The sequence below is a fragment of the Microtus oregoni genome, unplaced genomic scaffold (genome assembly GCF_018167655.1).
Source record: "Microtus oregoni isolate MIOR12 unplaced genomic scaffold, Mior012 000013F_ref0000133, whole genome shotgun sequence".
Taxonomy (NCBI): domain Eukaryota; kingdom Metazoa; phylum Chordata; class Mammalia; order Rodentia; family Cricetidae; genus Microtus; species Microtus oregoni.
Window position 1 is genome coordinate 48,805,009 of NW_024543072.1, and position 21,499 is coordinate 48,826,507.

At 39.9% G+C, this 21,499-nt stretch overlaps 1 protein-coding gene across 1 annotated transcript in view; it reads left to right on the forward strand.

Annotated features, from left to right (window-relative positions):
• Positions 1–7,534, forward strand: part of Pla2g4a (phospholipase A2 group IVA) — a 139,304-nt gene extending 131,770 nt beyond the window's left edge. Inside the window, exon 18 of the mRNA XM_041662737.1 lies at positions 6,992–7,534. Within this exon, the coding sequence (XP_041518671.1) occupies positions 6,992–7,123 (132 nt within the window). The 3' untranslated portion in view covers positions 7,124–7,534. The remainder of the gene's footprint in view (positions 1–6,991) is intronic.
• The last annotated feature ends 13,965 nt before the right edge of the window (positions 7,535–21,499 follow it).

Consider the following 21,499-nt stretch of genomic DNA (forward strand, 5'->3'; position numbering starts at 1 on the left):
CTGATCTGGTTTTGTTCTGAAAAGGCCACTGTGTATCTAGCAGCTGGGAACTCCTGTTGATCATTTTCCCGGGAGATCCTTTAGAGGATATTTTTTTTTTACCTCTGCTCTGGCTCACTTTTTGACAGCAGTCTGGCCTTTCCATTAGCATTGGTTTTCTGTACTCACTCAGTCCTCCCGAATTCCTTTTCGATGAATGTTGTCTCAAGGCTTTTACAGTTATGGAATTCTGTGGGATTTACATTTTTTTCCTTATTAGAAACGTAAGATATAGTGACTTGGACTGGTGGACATGTGGTACGTGGTTTCCTCAGGCTTTGGTTTCAAGCCAAATTGAGTGTCTAGTCATTGCTCAGCTGTCTCTTAACTGGGTGGCCTTGGATTGGTAGATTATTTTGTTCTTTTCTATTGGCAAACAATAATATATTGAACAGGATTAGGATGAAATTTAGTTACAGTAACAAGGATTTAGGATATAATAGGCACTAGGGAAACTGCAATAGCTAATATGATGAATTATTATTAGTTTTCATAGTCTCTTCTGCTTGTAGTTATAAATTCTAAATTCCATAAAACAGCAACTTGCTTATTTTCTGTACTCTAGGGATAGTGATCATAATGCCTGGCACCTCAAGTGAATACGCAATGTGTTTTTAATCAATTTATTTTTATAAGTCATCGACTGACTGAAGATAATGAGGGTCAGGATAAAAGTTGTCACTCTTGGAGATGGAGCTGTTGACCATGAAAGCTGCACACAGCGCATGCCTGACCGTGCAGCATGTGCAGCCATAAACCACTACTGCGACCATGAGGGAACGTGTGTTTGGAGGACTCTTTTGCAGTACCTGTTGGTTTACTTTGGTTTCCGTTCTCATTCCATTGACAAGGTCGCAGATTCTATGATAACTTTTATATTTTACTACATTCAATTCAGGCCAGTATGCATAACAATCAGCTTAACTTTTGGATAGATAATTTTATAAGGTGTTTTAATTAGTTACTTCTCTGGCTCACATGACAAAGTATGTGACAGAAAGAGGACATGTTTATTTCACGAGTCAAGGGTGTCATCAGCCATGGTGGCGAAGTCATGGCTGCAGGAACATGAAGCAGCTGATCGCATTGCATTGGCAGCCACAAAGCAGTGGGGGTACAGCACATGGGGTATTGCCACCCACGTAAGTTCCTTTTTCCTACCCCAACTAATTGCTCACAGCCGTGCTCTGATTTAGCTCCCAGATGTCTCTAGACCCTGACAAGATGACCATCAGTGTTAACCAATCCCAGTGTAAAACATTGGGTAATAATCAGAATGTGTGTGTCAGAATTACTAGTAGTTAATTCTTACATTAATGGCATTTCATCATTGTGATTACCCTGCTTAGGTACAAGTTGAGGTTTTTGACTATTCAAAAGATAATCTGCAATTATATAATAACTGCAGTAATATGCAATCTGTTGCATATCTTGGCCTGTTTTGTTAGTCCTGCAGTGGAGGAGAGGCAGTGGTTCCTCTGCCCATCATACTCAGTGTTGGCAAGCACCGTAAATAAAAGATAGATCAACCAAAAAAAAAAAAAACAAAAAAACCCTAATGGGCTCATTTAAACATAGCATGGGAATCTTCAGAGAAAAGATTCAGATTTTAAATGGACTACCCATTTTTTTAATCTAGATTTTGTGACAGGTGTATAGAAATATGATTGCTTGAAATGGTTAGTGTCTAATTCTGAGAAAAATCCTAGAGAAGTCTATTTGTTTGGATTTTTCTGGTCTTTGGGTAGCATTCCATCCTTTTGGATATGGGCAGGGTGTTTTGAAGTTGCAGGGATAGGGGGAGTCTTATGACGTGCCCTCAGAAAGGGTAGAGAACTCCTTTATGAGTGTGTCTAAGGAATGAAAGGTGGCAAATCGTAGCAATGCTTCCAGACCTTTCAGACCATAATAAGGAGTTATAACTTCTATACTCTCCTTTGGGAAGAGGGATGCTCATTTCTATGGCTTGCCTGAGGAGGGTAGCAAAAGAAGGCAGGAGACAATAGGACAGGGTGTTTTTTGAGGCTGTCATTTGAAGGTGTGTGAATCCACACAGCCCCAAACTCACCTTCCATCCGTGTTCTACAGGATCTCATTGCCTCTCATGTGTACATTAGTTGAATGTGTCTTTATTATCAGCGGTGCTAGGCACTGTTTCAGGGTCACAGGGATATGTAACAGCAAAAGAATATGGCGTCGAAGCTTGCAATCTCATCACTCAGGAAGCTAAAGGCAAGAAGACCCCGAGTTTGCAGCTTGGGCTCCATAGGGAGACTCTGTTTCAGAAACACAAAACAAAACACCAAACAAAACAAAATAAAACAAAACACCAAACAAAACAAAACAAGCCCCCAAACAAAAAGACAAGAAGATTTTGAGTGCTTAGAATTAATCAAATATTTCCTCCTAAATACTCAATACAAGTTTAGCCTAAGAAGCATGATGGGTGTGTGTGTGTGTGTGTGTGTGTGTGTGTGTGTGTGTGGTTTAATTTATAGGTAAGGGAATTGAGTAATGGATTAATTAGGCAAAGTCCCCTAAGTCACAGTTTTTTGTAACAGAGTTTTCCTGTTAAGCTACCTTTATACCACCAGCCTACTAATAATGGCCTAGAGACCTACTATTAATTATGAAAGCTTGACTTTATCTTGGGACTTTTCCCTTGCTCACTCTTATAACTTAATTGACCCATATTTTTAAACATCTATGTTCTATCAGGTGGCTTGGTTATTCTTCACAGTACAACATATTCAACTTGCTCTCAGTCTGCTGGCAAAATAGTGTGTCTCGACTCCTCCTCCCAGGTTCTCTCTCTCTACCAGGAAGTCCTACCTAATCTCTCCTGCCTAGCTATTGACTGTTCAACTTTTCTTACACTAATCACAGCAGAACATCTTCACACAATGCACAAATATACCACAACAGTTCTGGAGTTGGGACTGGGCTTATAGTAAATCTTCTCTACTCTTTTCCGTATCTCCCAAATGGCCTTATTTTTTAATGTTCCACAAACAGTTTCTTTTCCACCCAAGACAACCAGTGTCCATGTGTCTCCTATGTCTCTCTTCTACCACAAAATTCTATTCTTAGCTTTGTATGGTTGTTCATGGAGAAAGCTACCTGCCCCCTTATGCTTATACAATCATGTGTGTTTAGCCCCAGTTGTATTTTCCCCATGGTTTTTCCTGAAAATTCTTGTTATATGCCCCCCATGACCTCAGTGCTGGAATCAAACACTAAGATTCCCTGTTTTCATGATATTTTAGATTTCATGGGAAAGTGAACATTAGCCAGAAAATTCAGAGTAATTTTCATGAAAGCAGCAGTTGTTTGTTATATTGGTAACTTTTACACCCTTTTCAATCCACCATAATTTTCTTTCTTGGGAGACTGTTCTAATTTGATGCTGAAGCATTCCACATTTGTCTATAAATAGTTCAGTTACCCACCTCCAGAATTGTTTTGATGGGAAGGAGGAAGATCTCATGTTCGAAGTTATTTTTTTTTCTCATTTATCTACCCCATATTGCTTTAGAATAAAGGGGATCTCTTGAACAGTGCAGTAAAAGATAGCATGGATCATACTTGGGGTGAACAGTAAGGATGAAGATAAGCGTACATGGGATTTTGCTGAAATAAACCTGACAGGATGGATTTGGAATCCCGTAAAAGGAGAAAAGCAATTACTTATGTAAACCCTCTAAGATCACTCCTGGTGAAAATAAAAATTAGAAAGATACAGATATGATATAATACATCTTAGATATACCAAGATATAGCATGTGGCATGATATAAGCTTTACAGTCAGCAAGTGACTTCATACTGCATTTTAGTTTGCATGACAACACCCAGTTCCCAGGAAGCATTAGGCTGTGTTCTGAGGGATGAGAGCCTGTTCAGTGGTTTCATAGTGTTAACATGACACCTAGTGGTTCAGCTTGCACATTCTTATCCCAGATGATTTGGGGTTTTCAGTTATAAATATAAATGTTGGTTTTCCACTTATAAGAAAGGCTTAAAATTAGGAATATGAGCAAGGGCCAAATTTTGGTAAACTTACTCATTTGTGATACTAATACTGTTTTTTTTTCTTGCGTTTTCCTATAGTGTAAGGGGTTGAACATAGGATGCCATAGACACTAGGCAAGTACTTTACCAACTGAGCTACCGCCCTGGCTGTTGTTTTTCCTCCTAGGGTGTGTGTGTGTGTGTGTGTGTGTGTGTGTGTGTGTGTGTGTGTCAAATTCACTGCAGAGAATTAGCATCAGGTAGTCATTACTAGTGTAGTAGTCCCTGGGGTCTTTTCTGATGCGGTTTGTTTCCCTGACACTTCTCTGCTCCCAGGGGATACATCTGCAGGAACAGAAACCAACTGGGTAGCATTGCAAGCTGGGAGTCTAGAAAGATAGGCTGTTACAAGGAAATACAGCAGCTCATTTGAGGAGCAGGACTGATTTTCTGGTTTACACCAGGCAATAAGCTCTTTCTTACTCCTGCTTATTTCTTATAAGCTTCATAGCTATTAACATCCAGACCTGAGGTGCCTATTGAACATATCAAAACTGGATATCAGTTTCTCCCAGCATCCCTCAGTCCCACACCTGTTACAGGGTGTGGCTACAGACCCCACCCCCTACCTGGAACTTTTTAGCCCAGGGATTGGGCTGTCCTTCCTCCAGTGGCTCTTTCTTATATAATTCAGACATTTTGGTTACTGCACTTTTTGTACCTTTGCCCTCTTAGCTGATGCACCCCTCTCCTGTCTCCTACATGGCCCAGCTCAATCTAGTCATGTCCACTCTGGACTTCCCCAGATGTCCCTGCCTCTGGCTATGCTCTCCCACATGTCTACATATATAAAATAAACTTTCTATTCCTTCATACCCAGGAACAGTCATGTTCCTTTTCTTTCTTTTTAAAAAATATTTATTTATTTTGTATACAATATTGTGTCTATGTATATGCCTGTTGGCCAGATCCCATTACAGATGGTTGTGAGCCACCATGTGGTTGCTGGGAATTGAACTCAGGACCTTTGGAAGAGCAGGCAATGCTCTTAACCTCTGAGCCATCTCTCCATCCCCTCTTTCTTTCTTCCTTTCTTCTTTTTTATTCAGTAGCATCCTTTCATCAGACAGAGTTCATAAGCAGCTTTGTGAACACATATCTGTTACAGGATCTTTCTATGTGCCAGTCATTGTCCACTGTACTTTATATTGATGGTCTCCAATTCCCAGCATCCCAGGATTAATAATGTTTCTGTTATTCTAAAGACAATTCCATTAAATAAGAACTGGGGAGATGGCTTGGCAGTTAAGAGTGCTTCCTCTTCTTTCAGATGACCCAGATTTGGTTCCCAGCACCCACAAAGCAACTCACATTGTCTAGAAATATTTGCAAGGCGACAACACGCTCTCTGGGTTCTACAGGCAGGGCATACACATGGTACACTTTTCACGCAGGCAAAATACACACATAAAATAAAAATATGTAATGTCTTTAAAGAAGAAATAATCTCAAGAATTTAGGTTAGTTTTCATCTATTTCAGTTAGCCTAGGCATGACAGGACCAAGGAGGCCTTTGACCCAAGTCTTTTTCGACAGACTGAAGTACAGAATTTATTATGTCTCCCTTACTACGAGAAAATGAGCTCTACATACACCTGCTTAACAGTCTCAGTAATATTTGAGTCTGCTACCACAAGCAGAGACTGATGTATTTTTTTTTAATCATACAAAAAACTCAAACTTTTGTGATAATTTCTTTTGTTGTTTGTTTTGGTAACATGATGACATATTATTTAGTTAGCCACTCTGGAAGAAATAGAGGTTCCTGCCAATGGGTGTGATAAGGAGTTGCTGGCTGCTGACCACATGGCGCAAAATTTAGCCCTCCTATTTCTCTGTTCTACGCACTGGAGCATACTTGCTCAGTGAGCTTGTATTGGAATGTGTATGCCTCTGGTGAGATTAGCCACTTGAGTTCTGAGTGGGAGGAGAGGCCATGGGTCCTGAGCCTTTTGGACTTGCCAGGCATTTGTACTCCCAGTGTAGAGCTGAAAACATTTGGTCAGTGCTTCAAACTTATGTAACAGTCCCTGGAGTGGAGGAAAAGGGGACCGGCTATCTAATAGCTCCAGCTGCCTCTACCTCTAGTGCATCAAACATCAATATTGTTGACAGCTCCTGAAGGAGTGGCAGTTTCCTGATGTTTCGAAGGCTCCAAAACAGCAATAGAGTCTTCTTGAACACCCTTCGGTCCCACTTCCAAAGTGTTTCCCCAACTGGGCACTAATGGCTCTAACCAAATCCAAATTTCATTTTCTCCGAAAATTCCTAATAAGGATCATTTTGTACCGGAAACGATATATGTTGTCCCCGATCATCATCAGCTTGGGTAAATATGAGACAACTCTGGATGAAAACTGGCAATTCATTTTCATGAGAAAAATCATAAAGTTTGGTTTACATTAGTTCGAGGACACTTGTTCTCTGGTTGTTGGCCAGAATCAGCGAAATGGAGAATTCCCTAGTGAACGATGGCCTTCTCTCTCCTGTAGAGGGTATCTGCCTTCTGTGTGGTCTCCTATCCCCTCTTTAACATATAAATTCAAATTATTAATTTTGTGTTTCCTTTCATATTCTCACTTCCTAGTGAAGACTAGGTGGAGGGAACATGAATTTACCTTGTTGCAACTGTCTTCCTCTTCACCCGGAGCACTCCTGGGGTTCTTCTTCACAAGAATGTAATAGAGCACTCCTGGGGTTCTTCTTCACAAGAATGTAATAGTGAGATCTTGCATTGTCATTGGTTCCCCAAAGAATCACATTTTTCTCAATAAATTTCAAAATGGGGACGCTAAAAAAAGAGAACCGGCCTTTTGTTTTCATTCAATTAGTGTTTTCCGGATGTACAGCTGTGTATACCATCTTTTCTGTTTCCTTTGGCAGGTGATTAAGGATGCCATTGTTGAGAGCATTGAATACAGAAGGCAGAACCCATCTCGTTGCTCTGTTTCCCTGAGTAATGTCGAGGCAAGAAAATTCTTCAACAAGGAGTTTCTAAGTAAACCCACGGCGTAGTCTCTGTGCTGGAAAGATCAAGCCCTTTGAATTCCCTGACGATTGGAGTCAAGAGCACATTGGAGATGGTCTTGCTGAGCCTTAGGGACTGGCTAGTACTCAGAGTTGCAGCGATTTAGCTGCGCGTTAGGAGGAAAATAATGTTGGTTATGGAATTCTAAGCAACAGTTTCTGTCAGTATGAATTTTCTGACATAAACAGGGATATCTACTGTATTTTAAACATTCCTCACTAGCTAGCTTTTACATGTACTTTTATAAAAAGTACAGGTAAAGTGATTTTCTTTTAAAATATTTAATAATCAGCTCAGTAAGTAAGGCTTCCCATTGTGTGTGAATGTTATTCACAAACTAGATGTGTTTATGCCATGATACAACACTATTTTTTATTTAAGTATTCATATAAACACATATGAAATAAATACTTTGATGTACAAATTACTATGAGAGACCTGAGTTTTTGTTATCTTTTAAAAATCTTTCTATGTGAGTGTTCTGTATATGGTGTGTGTGTGTGTGTGTGTGTGTGTGTGTGTATTTGTTTGTGCATATTTATGTGAGTGATTGCAGATATGCTCAGACCATGATGTATGTATGGAGGTCAGAGGATAACTCAGTGTTAGTCCTTGCTTTCCACATTTTTTGAGACAGGGCTTCTTTGCTGTTTGTAGCTATGTATGCTAGGTAGCTACCCTTGAGTTACCAGGGCCTGACCTATTTCTGCCTGCCGTCTTACCATAGGGTGCTGGGGTTAAAGATGCCCACTGCCAAGGCTGGCCTCACATGGGACCCAAACACACCTCATTGCGCTTACAAGATGAACACTCCCCACACTGAATCATCTCCCTGGCCATGTTCTTTTCTCAAAAAAATATTTTACCATAATTTTCCAGATTCACTGACTTCGAGCAATATAAATATGAAAAGATATTCTTAGATTTTATTTTTAATTTAATTATGTGGGGGGCATCTATACCTAAATAAAGATGTCCACAGAGGCCAGAGGTGTTGAGTTGCATGCAGCCAGAGTTACAGGTGATTGGGAGTCACTTACCATGAATGCTGGGAACCAAATGAGTAGTATGTGCTCTTAACTATTGAAGCCCTATGAAATTTACATTGTAATTATTTTTTTCTTTGAACGGAGAGTGTATATAATTTGTTCAGCAAGTGGCATTCATTTATAATCATTTGTATAAAAATGTGTGATAATGTCTAATGCAGTACTTTACTCTGTTGATGTTCTCCAGGACTCCTTACCAAGCCAGAACTGCTGACCCAGAGCAGTGGGAGGGCTGTGTCTGGCTTTAGTCAGTGTTCTGGGGCAGCCTCTACTGCAAGCCCCTGGTTTCAGGAGTTGCTGGACTGCTCTGCTTCAGAGGGCACCTTCCAAATGTAAAGTCTTCCCCTACTTCCTGTGCTCTCGGTTTTCTCTGAGTTAACTTTGAGCTCTGTTTTTTTGTTCTATAATTCTCTTTCCTTTCATATTCTTTCTTGTGATCAAAGGCAAAATGCAGTAAAGAAAAAATGAAGGGTTGATAGTTTTTTTTTTTAAAGTTTATGCAAAAGACGAATGAATGAGTGTCCAGCATATCCTGTTGGCATGCTGCAGGATCTGGGAGTATAATATTGATTGACACTGGAAAAAGCACCTGCCTTGGGGACTCAAGAAATGTATTAGCTACTTCTCTTATCACTCTGCAGAATACCTGCTGTAAAGAGTTTAAAGAATGAAGGATTCACTTAGACTCTTGATTGCTTGTTGGGTTCTTGGACTCTCATGGTATAAGGATCATGTCAATCAGATGGACTTTCACCTCTTGGTAGACAGGTGATAGAAAAGCTCTCAGGACATGATATTGTCCCCAAGAACACACTTACAGTGACCTGGTTCATCCATCTACTCCCCATGTCCTAACATTTTTAGAACCTCCACAAATAGTCCCACCAGCTGTCAATGAGCCTTGTGTGTGAGCCTTGTGAGGGATGCTTTGTGTCTGCACCAGAATTAGTTTTATTAGCCAACAATAACCAAGTCAAGTATGTGAGAGACTGGCACCTAAAGCATGAGAAAGAGATGAGAAGTGTTGGACTTGTGTGCCTTTGAATGGGCCTCAGAGGGTCACAATGGAAAAGTGGCATGAAAGCGAAGATGTGACTTGTGAGCATCCAGGGAAGAGCATCCCCCAAAGGGGTTGAGCACAGGCCAGTACTGCAGTGCAGCTCACATGCGCTTTAGGAACCAGGAACAGGCTGAAAACTTGACAAAACTGTTTAGTTTTAAACAATATTGTGGCTTCACCTCAGGGCAATACTCTTGTTTGTATTTCATTTATACTTCCAAACATACTTGTGAAGGAACAAAACAAGATAGTTATTAAACATGCCTAAAATTCCTTGAGTTAATGTCTGAGTTGGGGTGCTCTGCCTTGTGGGCTTTATGTCCCAATCTATAGAAGAGAATGAAATGAACATGTGAAAGACCATTGTGCGTCTGTCTGGAGCCACATACATATGATCGTTCATATCATTGTAGTCAACTGCAGGAACTAATGCAGCTCTGCCAATTTGTTCACTTAACATATTTCTTAGAAAGCATATTTTATAACAAATACAACTTGATGACACATTTTTATAAGAGTAATTGTATACTAGGATAACTGAGATGCTAGTCAAAAGTAATAACTTGGATGGTAATAATCAGAATTTTTTTGCTAACTACTAGAATGCCACAGATCAACACTGCCTCACTTCTGGCGTCGTCTTGCCTAAGATGCTCTACCTAAATCTGGTCACACAGAGGTACCAGACAAACCCAAACTGCGGGAAATGCAGAAGATATCTTAGAACTATTAAGCCAGTAAAGTCAAGGAAAAGTTGAAGAACTTTTTTATTTTGAAAATTCAAGAGATGTGGCAACTGAAAATCATGCAATTCTGAACCGAATTTTTCCTGCTAATGATGTCAATGGGGCAATCACTGAAACCTGAGTGGGGTTAGAGGCTTTAATCACAGTTACATATTAAAGCTAACACCCTGATTTTAAGAATGCGTTTGAGACAGCATCTCTCTATGTAGCCCAGACTACCCTCAAATTAACATTGAAGTCAAGGCTGATCATGAAGTTGCAGTCCTTCTGCCTCAGCCTCTACAGTGCAAGGTTCACAGGTATATCCCATCACACTCTTATCAATATCCTGACTTTGATGGGAGTATTGGAGCTTTGTAGTAAATTATCCTTCTTTTAATAGAAGCACATCATCCCGAAGTTTAGGACCTGTGCTTAGCAACATGTTTTGTAAAAGGAAAAAGAAGGAGAAGGAGAGGAGAAAGAGAGAGAGAGAGAGGGAGAGAGGGAGAGGGAGAGGGAGAGAGAGAGACCAAATATTTCTACTTGTAAGTTGAAGTTTCTGTCTGCTTGATATTGGTTGAAAAATATCACAAATGATTCGAAATGTTGGCAATACATGTTAGTGCGTTTTCTCTCAAAATTAAAAGGTATTTTACAATCAGTTTTTCTTTGTTCATATATATAGTTTCTTCTTTAACCACTATATATGATCAATCTAAGTTTTAATTTTTCTGTATTGAAAAAAAAACCCGAGAAGTAAATCATTGAGTAACATTGCCACAACATTTCTCTCCATGATTTTTCAATACTTTTTCTAATAATTCAAGGTAAGTATTTTATGGCATCCTGATTGCTTTATGCCTATTTACAAATCTAATTAATTCCACCCTTGACTATATATGTATAAAAACAAACTATGAAACACCAAACAGTAAACGAACAATAAAATAAATAAATAAATTGTAATGAATGGAAAAATTGCCTTTTTGTTTTTGTTTTTGGTTGGACCCTCCAACAGTGCAGGTCTATGCGCATTTATTCTCATACATGTCAGATGCTGTGTTTGGCATGGATCATTGGTATTCTTCCAGATCCTGTTTACTAAGCGCTAGCACCTATCCTCCAGGTCCTGGGATACTCGCCTCATTTCTATGAGAATTGCTCTGACCTGATGACAGTGGCTTGGGTGGTAATGACAGCCTTCTTGGAATCCTATAACTATGATTAACTGAAGTGGGGTTCAGAGGTCACTGTATCTCAAAATGGGGCCATTCTTGGATGGTTTTCATGGTCCAGGATTCTCTCTGAGTTAAGACTTCAATAAATCTATGTCATTGACTTACCACCCTTTCTATTTTTTTTTTATTTTCTTTCATTCTCAGGGTCAGCAAAGTATATTCTTTTAATACATTACTCAAGCAAGAAACTTCAGTTTGGTTTATTTTTTTTTCTAGACAATTTGACCTAAGATGGACCAAAGCTCATGAGATTCAATGTTTTATGAAACAGCTTACAACCTTTTGAAAGGGAAAGAAAAAAAATTATGCAAGTCATGAAGTAACAAATGACAAACATATTGCTCTTGTGGATTGTGCTTCAAAAGTAGATAATATGGGGAATTTTCATGATGCATCAGCCTTTAGGCTGAATATTTAAAAGAGAAACAGAATTGCAAATGGGATTTAGGAGACAGGTTATTTCTCTTCCAAATTGAACTTATTTCTTCGGTTTGGATTCTACATCTTTTCCATGCATGTTAACATTACTTTAGGGACTTGGGGCACTGATTCACTGGCTTATCAATTTAAGAAACTCTAAAACTGCAGAATGTTTTCCACAGTGAATTGTTCATATGCCGCAAAAAAAGCTCAGTCTAAACACATAAAACAGAACAAAACAAACAGGGAATTCTGCACTGAAACCCACTGACCTGACTGTGAACTGAGAGGAGGTGCATACCTCTGTATCTGAAGGTAGAATTCATCTTTACTGCCTCCAGAACAATGACTTCTCTGACCCCTGTGCTCAGGGACCTGAGAAGAATTTGTTCTAGTTCATAGCTTGAGAGGACATAGCCCATCATAGTGAGAAGTCATGGCAGGATTTGGCTCAGTGGCTTGCAGCCATGTTGATCTTCCAGAAAGCCCTGACAAGTCCAGCACCTTCAGAAAGATCCCACAATCCCCCGCCCCCATGCACTCTTATCTGGGAACTCAGTACTTAAAAACACGAACCTATGGGAGATATTTCACATAAACCATAACTGAGGACTAGAAGCAAGCTTAGAAAAACTTAGTAAGATTTTTCTGTGGAGTAAGTGTCTAAAGGGAGTCTTTCAACACAGACGTGATGGCAGTATGTTAGTAATCTCTGAAGAGTTTGGTTTGAAAACACTGTCCCCACATTGCCTCTCTCCCTCCCAGAATTCCTGACAGGCATGGTCTTTGAATCATGCTGATGAATCTCAACACACTTTCGTTTCCTGCTCAGTTTCCCAGGTCAGTAACACAAATGGATTGAAACTGAGGTAGGTTAAAATCATTTCTAGGCCTTTTGTGACACAGGAGGTAGACATGACATAGTTCCACATAAGGATTTGTTAAAAAGTAATGTGAAACCCATTAATTTATTGTCCTGGTGCTCAATACTTATTTATAAGAAGGTGAACCCAAAGAAAAACATATAGTCATCCTCCTGGATATTGGAAGTAGACAAGATTGCCGGGCAAAAATTGAGAACTTGGGGGTGAGGTGGGATGGGGGTAAAGGGAGATGGGGAGAGAAAAGTGAGAAGGGGAGGATGGGGGGGAGATTGGGGGAATGGGATGGTTGGGATAAAGGAAGGGTGGATATGGGAGCAGGGAAGTATATATCCTAATTACGGGAGCCTTTTTAGGGTTGGCAAGAGACTTTAATCTAGAGGGGCTCCCAGGTGTCCAGGGAGATGTCCCCAGTTAGTTCCTTGGGTAGCTGAAGAGAGGGAACCTGAAATGGCCCTATCCTCTAGCCATACTGATGAATATCTTGCATATTACTATAGAACCCTCATCTGGCGATGGATGGAGATAGAGACAGAGACCACATTGGAGCACCGGACTGAGCTCCCAAGGTCCAAATGAGGAGCAGAAGGAGGGAGAACATGAGCAACGAAGTCAGGACCGCGAGGGGTGCACCCACCCACTGTGAAAGTGGGGCTCATCTATTGGGAGCTCACCAAGGCCAGCTGGACTGGGACTGAACAAGCATGGGATAAAACCGGACTCTCTGAACATGGTGGACAATGAGGGCTGAGGAGAAGCCAATTACAATGGCACTGGGTTTTGATCCCACTGCATGTACTGGCTTTGTGGGATCCTAGTCTGGATGCTCACCTTCCTAGACCTGGATAGAGGGGGGAGGACCTTGGGCTTCCCACAGGGCAGGGAACCCTGACTGGTCTTTGGACTAGAGAGGGAAGGGGAAAGGAGTGGGGGGAGGGGGAGAGGAATGGGGAGAGGGGAGGGAAATGGGAGGTGGGGAGGAGGCAGAAATTTTTTCAATAAAAAAAATGTGACTTCAAGGAATCTATTTCCTAGGGGGGCAGCAAGGCACAGCTTAGGTGATTTCCTGGTGCTTTCCAATTTAGAGCATGAACTTCTTCAGTTCTGTTTGTATTTTAAAGAGGATTCCTGTTAACATGTGGAAACAGATCTACGAGGGTGGCATTTTAGCTTAAGCAACTGGCCAGGGAGGAAGCTTTATAGGTAGCTCCTCCCTTCACCTAGGTGCTAAAATCCATTACACAAATTACATCTGTAATTTGAATCCAGCACCTGCTCTGGTCTAAGGAACATTTCAGTGACCATAACTACCCATAATGTTTAAACTAAGCTAATATCTGTATTTGCACACTGAGTAAGGACATGAGGAAGGTAATCCATAAAATGCCCTAATATTGAAAATAGAGTATAAATTTCTTATGACTGAAGAAGTCCCTCACACCCACTGCCTATCCAACTTTTGGTTAATGTCTTTCACCTCAAACTTTCCTCTGACCACATCTGACCATCAATTGTGCTCTACTCACTCACCTTTCATTTATTTGATTTTTCTCTTCCTTGGTTCTTTGAGAGAGTGGTGCTATTGTGTGTGAAGTTTCAAATGCCCCTCTGCCGAACTGGACACATGACTCAGTGCACTTGTGTCACTATGAGTGGACAGTGACTCTGTGCTCTGTGTTTCCACACAGGAAATGACACACCTATTTTTTTATGATCTTTTACCAGCCTGTGTGCTCACTCAGTATCTACTTTAAGCATTAGCAATTTTGAGATACTACAGGCACAGTGCTGAACTAACATTATAAGCACATCCAAGTACATGGTGCTACAACATATCAGCTCTTGTGAATCATGATAGAATTAATGACAGGACTCTGTTAGGTACAATGCTAGGGGAAAATAAACATCTCCCATGGGTTGATCGTCACAATAAGGCTCTGCCTTTGTGGGTGTCGTTGTGACATTTCACCAGTCCCCAATCCAGCTTCAAAACTGCCCTTGAAGTCTCCTTTCAGACAGGCAGGTTTCCTGGCTAGTGAGATGGCTCAGTTAGCAAAAGTGCTTGCCCAGCATTTCTGACAACTTAAATCTGATCTCTGGAACCCATGGTGCAAAAAGAGAACAACAGGCTTATGAAAAGTGCAAGTTTCAGAAAGATGAGTGTAGCCTTGGGGTAGGGCACCTGCCTAAGTGAAGGCTCTGGATTTACTCCCCAGAAACAAAGCAAAAAGAATTTCATTTTTAAAAACTTATCGGATGGCCCTTCATTTATTTAAAAGTTTCCTCTGTATCTTCATTCACGTTAGAAAAAAAAAGTCAAAACCCCTAGGAGACGCAGTTAGTTTGCTGCTGTAATACCTCTGCTGTTTTACCCTGCTCATGTTTCTGCCTTCTCCCATCACCCTCATATCCTCTTGCCTTTTGCTTTCTAGTTCATCACTCTACGTTATTTTCTCATAACTCTGCCTTTGTTTTCATTGACCATACCGTCAGAAGTGCTTATCTCCTTCCCATTGGCCTCTAGATAAAGGCAAAATAAAATTGTTTTTACTGAACTATATATTTTTCTCTCCCCCTCCCTTACTTTCCTCTCCCATTCTCCCCTCTCTCATGGCCCCCATGCTCCCAATTTACTCAGGAGATTTTGTCTTTCTCTGTGTAGCTTAGATCCATGTACGTCTCTCTTAAGGTCCTCTTTGTTATCTAGTTTCTTTGGGATTGTGAAATATAGGTGTTGTAATAGGAGTGGCGGGGCTGTGTCCCCAGCACCCCATCTGCCTAGCTAGCTTATACCCCGAAATAACAACATACAAACTGTATTCTTTTAAACAGTGCCTGGCCCATTAGTTTCTGATGGAGGAAGGTCATTGGTTAAATAAAAAGAAACTGCTTGGCCCTCATTGGTTAGAAGATAGGTGGGAGGAGTAAACAGAACAGAACGCTGGGAGGAAGAGGAAGTGAGCTCAGACTCCACAGCTCTCCTCTCGGGAGCAGACGCCTCAGAAGAGATGCCATGCTCCACTCTCCCAGGCAGACGCACGCCATGAAGCTCCGACCCAGGATGGATACAGGCTAGAATCTTCCCGGTAAGACCGGTTCTCACAGATTATTAGAGATGGGTTGATCGGGATATCAGAATTAGCCAGTAAGGGCTAGAGCTAAAGGGCCAAGCAGTGTTTAAATGAATACAGTTTGTGTGTTGTTATTTCAGAGCATAAGCTAGCCAGGCTCCCGGGGTGCTGGGGATGCAGCCCTGCCGCCCTAATTACTACAGGTTTCAGCCTCTTAACCCATTTCTAATAATCTATCTACATAGTCTTACCAGGAAAGATTCTAGCCTACGTCCATCCTGGGTTGGAGCTTCATCGCGAGTGCCTCAGAGAGCAGAGCTATCACATCTACCCGGGAGAGGGGAGCATGGCGTCTCTCAGCTCACTTCCCCATCCTTCCAGCATTCTGTTCTGTTTACTCCTCCCACCTGTGTTTTAACCTATCAGGGCCAAGCAGTTTCTTTATTGCTTAACCAATGAAATCAACAGATTTATATATGACACTCCCACATCATATAGGCTTTTTTTTTTGTGCTTTATGTCTAAAAGTCACTTATGAGTGAGTACATATTTTATTTGCCTTTCTGGGTTTATTGTAGTAAGGCCGTTTATTTGTTTCCCAGCTGCCTAGCAACTCAGACCTGAAATAATCACACAGACTATATTAATTAAAACACTGCTTGTCCCATTAGCCCTAGCTTCTTATTGGCTAACACTTATATCTTAACTTAACCCATTTCTAGTAATCTGTGTATCGCCCCATGGCTATGGCTTACCGGGTAAAATTTCAGCACCTGTGTTCAGCAGGGATACATGGCTTCTCTCTGACTCTGCCTCCTTTCTCCCACCATTCAGCTTTGTTTTCCCCACCTAACTAAATTCTGATTTGCTATAGGTCCAAAGCAGTTTCTATATTAATCAATGGTAATCACAGCATACAGGGGGAAGTCCTACATCACCTCCCCTTTTCTGCTTAAATAAAAAGAAAGGTTTTAACTTTAACATAGTAAAATAACATATAACAAACCAGGTATCAAAAAATAATTACAGTTACAATATTTATATCTACTTTATATTTTATCATAACTAAAGACTACTATAACTATCAATTCTTCAAGTCCATCAAAGACTCCAGAAAAATATAATATTACCTAAGTAAACAATAAGTTCATTTTAAGCAACTTCCAAAACTCTAGAATTGACAGAGACAGCTCACTGCCTGGATAGTCACCCAAAGTTCTTCTGTCCTATTGGAGCATCTGTCTTCAGCCTACAGGCCCATAGTATCTGGTAGACTTTTCCATGAATTGGAAATTTCAAAAATAGTTCCACCTATATTGGCAGTATATCAGTAACTTTCTTCTGTGTCCTGCAGAATGTCTAGAAGAAGTTTTCATGAAGCAAGTACCCCAAAGAATTGTCTCACATTCATTTCTCTGTGGGTCCTGCATGAGCAGTTCATCAAGCAGTCCAGGCAAGAGCAGTTTCTTGCCCAAATGGTTAACCAACTCTACAAGGAGCTTCTTCGATGCCCATCTTCCTCTTGAATTGGTACTGCCAGGAGCAGATGTGTCTCATGGTCATGAAAAGTCCTAACCTCTTAAAACATTTAAATGCCATATTCATTAGGTCTTTGAAAGGCTTGAAGAACAGCTATATCTCTATATATCTAGAAAACCTGACTAACATGACTAGAAGTTTCAGTAGGTCTTTGAAAGGTTTGAAGAACAATGATCTAATTGAAATATATCTCTATATATCTAGAAAACCTGACTAACATGACTAGAAGTTTGACTATTATAGCTTATTATCTATTAACCTATATTTCTGTATTACATTACATTTTTAAATGATCTGGACAAACATAATACCTTAATAAAGATCAGAAATACAGTATAACAAAATTGACCTTAAATTTGTATTAATAAACCAAGATTTATACCAATGCAAATCTCTATAGCATATTGCTCTTTAAATGTAAACAGACATTTATAAACAATATTTGGGAACATGGGCATAGTTCTCTGCATACTGCTTCCTGATTTTTGTTGGGCAAAGTAATTTTTGGGGTTGTTCATGGCAACCTTTCAGGGGGTCTGGGTGCATCAAACCACATTGGTCTGGAAGGATTTCACAGGTTCTCATTTTCTGTAAAAACAAAAGAAGAACCTCTTTTCCAAAGCAATGTATCCTTAGATCCATATTTTGAAGACAAAATACCTTTAAAGTATTTATGTTAATTACTTAGCTCCTTTACAGTCAAAAAGTTCAAAGAAAACACAAAAATATACATAATCCAGACTTTTTTTGTATATTCCACCTTTACATGGCTTTTCTTACTTTATTACTTTTTAATATTTATTTTATTATCTTTACTCCTTTAATCTGACTCTCTGTACTCTGCCTCTTTAAAGACTTTATTTTTTTATAAACCATTTGCTTCTTTTTATAACTCTCTATGCTCTTTTTATTTTTCTCCTAAGTCTATGTATATTTTGTATCTCACTTAGTGTTCTTTTATGACTGAATCTGTCCTATTGTGTATCTTTAATCCTTTTCTGCCCTAGACAGCTTCTTAAAATGCTAAGCACTTTTTAAAAATTTAGACTGCAGCATTTCTAGGACACAAACAGCCTTGCCTGCTTGCTCTGCCCAGTCCAACATGGTGGAAGTCCATTTACCACCTCTGCGAGCCATGCATATTGTCCCAGATCCAGGTATACAACAAGTCTATGTCATGTCATTAAGAAGGTTGTAACACTCTGTTCACAAACCCCATTTAAATACTCGACTTTCTGAAAGAGCCAGAGTTTGTGCTGGCAGCATGGCCCAGTAAGTTGCCTTTTCATAAGCTCATGGTTTTCAAAAGTGAGTGTTTTTTTTTTTTTTTTTTTTTTTTTTGCTACCGCTGAATCAGGCTACCAGCAAGCAAAGCCCATATGGAAAAAAACATATACAGCCAAACATTGATTTTGGTGTCTAGAATTCCTTTCCAAGCCTTCTCAGGTTTAAAGTGGATTTTAGTTAACCATGTGGGCAATTTTTTGTAGTAAGGCTGATTGCTTGTTTCCCAGCCTCTTGGCAACTCAGACCTGAAATAATCACACAGAAATTGTATTGATTAAAACACCGTTTGGCTCATTAGCCCTAGCTTCTTATTGGATATCACTTATATTTAATTTAACCCATATCTAGTAATCTGTGTATCACCACATGGCCTTGGTTTACCAGGCAAAGTTCTGGCGCCTGTGTCCAGTGGGTCTACATGGCTTCTCTCTGACTCTGCCTCCTTTCTCCTAGCATTCAACTCAGTTTTTCCTTCCTAAGTTCTGCCTTGTTATAGGTCCAAAGCAGTTTCTTTATTAATCAGTGGTAATCACAGCATAAGAGGGAAATCCCACATCACTGGGTCTGGGTTACCTCATTCAATATAATGTTTTGATCCATCCATTTGCCTACAAATTTCAAGATGTCATTATTTTCTTCCACTGTGTAGTATTTCATGTAGTACCACATTTTCCTTATCCATTCTTCAGTCAAGGGGCCTTTCGGTTGTTTCCAGGTTATGGTTATGACAAATAATGCTGCTATGAAAAGAGTTAAGCATATGTCCTTGTGTTACAATTGAGCATCCTTTGGATATATACCCAAAAGTGATATTGCTGGGTCTTGAGGTAGGTTGTTTCCTAATTTTCTGAGAAATCGTCATACAGATATTCAAAGCAGCTGTACTAGTTTGCACTCTCATCAGCAATCCAGAAGTGTTCCCTTTTTCCCACAACCTCTCCAGCATAAGTTGTCAACAGTATTTTTGGTCTTAGTTATTCTTACAGGTATAAGATGGAATATCAGAGTTGTTTTGGTTTGCACTTCTCTGATGGTTAAGGATGTTGAGCATTTCCTTATGTGTCTTTCAGCCATTTTATATTCATCTATTGAGAGTTCTTTGTTTAGGTCTGTACCCCATTTTTATTGGATTATTTGTTCTTTTGATGGCCAATTTCTTGAGTTCTTTGTATATTTTGGAGATCAGACCTCTGTCTGATGTGGTTTGTAAAGATCTTTTCCCATTCTGTAGGCTGACGTCTTGTTGACCATGTCCTTTCCTTTACAGAAACTTCTCAATTTCAGGATGTCCCGTTTATTAATTATTACTCCCAGTGTCTGTGCTACTGTGGTTATATTTAGGATGTGGTCTCCTGTGTCAATGTGTTCAAGTGTACTTCCCACTACAGGAGGACCAAAGGAACTGAATTAAAGACCTGAATGAATATACACACAACTATGAACACCTGATTTTTGACAAAGAAGCAAAGAATATAAAGTGGAAAAAAGAAAACATATTCAACAAATGGTTCTGGCACAACTGGATATCAACACAAAGAAAAATGAAAATAGATTCATATCTATTGCCATGCACATAACTCAAACCCAAATGAATCAAAGACCTCAACATAAAACCAACCACACTGAACTCCTAGCCCCTTCTTTTCTGCATTTTCTTGCTTCCCATCTGAGAGAGTACTGGTCACACCAGCATTAACATTGCTTTTTGTTGCTGTTGTTGCTAATTAAATGAGAGAAGATTTTGAAAAGCATTTAAAATTAACTGTCTGATGTGTTTGGTAGAGAAACAAACAGGATTCTAGTTTTATTGGTTGCTATGGTATCCTCCAATTTTGTGGAGCAATAAATGATCCAGCTTCAGAGTCTTCTCTGATGTTAAACTTTTTCATTTCCTGCAAGAAATGCTGCTGTTTTGTTTTGATTACACATGTCATTATTTTTAAGGGGCAAGAACCTCATCCCACACAAAAGGGACCCCCTCATTCCAATCTCAGTGGATTTGCTAGAGCTCCTTGTGGCTTGGGCTCAGCTCACCTGCTCAGTTTCCACACCAACTGTGGTGTACAGCTAGTGTCTGCGCCACTCAAGATATTTAAAATTCGAAGTTCTCCCAACATTCAACAGAATCAGTGCCTAATTCATCAAAATGAGTTATTGGCAACACAATGAATGTTTTGTGTGAATTATAGCAACCCCCGTTAATTGCCTGAAATCTGCAAACCTGCAGGAAACATTTGCAATAAATTGATTTTTTTTTCCAGGCGTTGCCTTAGTAATAAATAAATCCTCTTGGTGATTAATAAGTACTCCTTTTGATTTTGTTCCTTTTTAATTAAAAAACATGAAGACGATCAAGAGGAATCCCAAAACCACATCTGGCAAAATACAGCAGTAAGCACACAAAACAGGCCTGAGGCCTCCCCCTGTAGTCACCACTGTTGAGCCCATCTCTGTTGCAAATGGCAGGAACGGAATTCAGATAAGCAGGCAAAGAGAGCGTTTTTGAGTTGATGTGACTAGTAGTGTCCAGTCTTGGGTTTGATCAGAAAAAAATGTGATACATGTTACCAGTATCTTTTCCTCCTTCATCTCTGGGGCTCTTTGCCGTGGACTCTTTCTAGCAAACTTACAAAGAGCTAATCATTTCCATCAGTCTATGTAAATTCTAGGATTTGTGGACTTCGACAAAGATTTTCCTTCTACCATGGCCTTTCAGTGCTGAACTCTGAAGTGTCTACTGTCTCCTAGATACAGCCACTTTTGTTATAAGTAGAATAGACATTGGGGTAAAGTGGAAATGGTTTTCCTGAATACCTACTGTGTGCAAGGTATTGTCCTCAGAACTAGTGATAAAATATATTAAAAAGAAATTTATTCCAGCCAGTGCTAAAATGCACATCTTGGCAGAGAATGGCATGCAAACTATTTGACCAACAAATTTCCAGTAATAATTTTATATTGAAATCAGGTCTTGAAAGATATTAATCAGAATCAGCAATGGTGGTATCTGCAGCTATTTTAATGGTAGTAACCAGGCAAGGATGCTTTTACATAGCTAATAGGTGAGTAACAAAACATTCAGGTCCATGG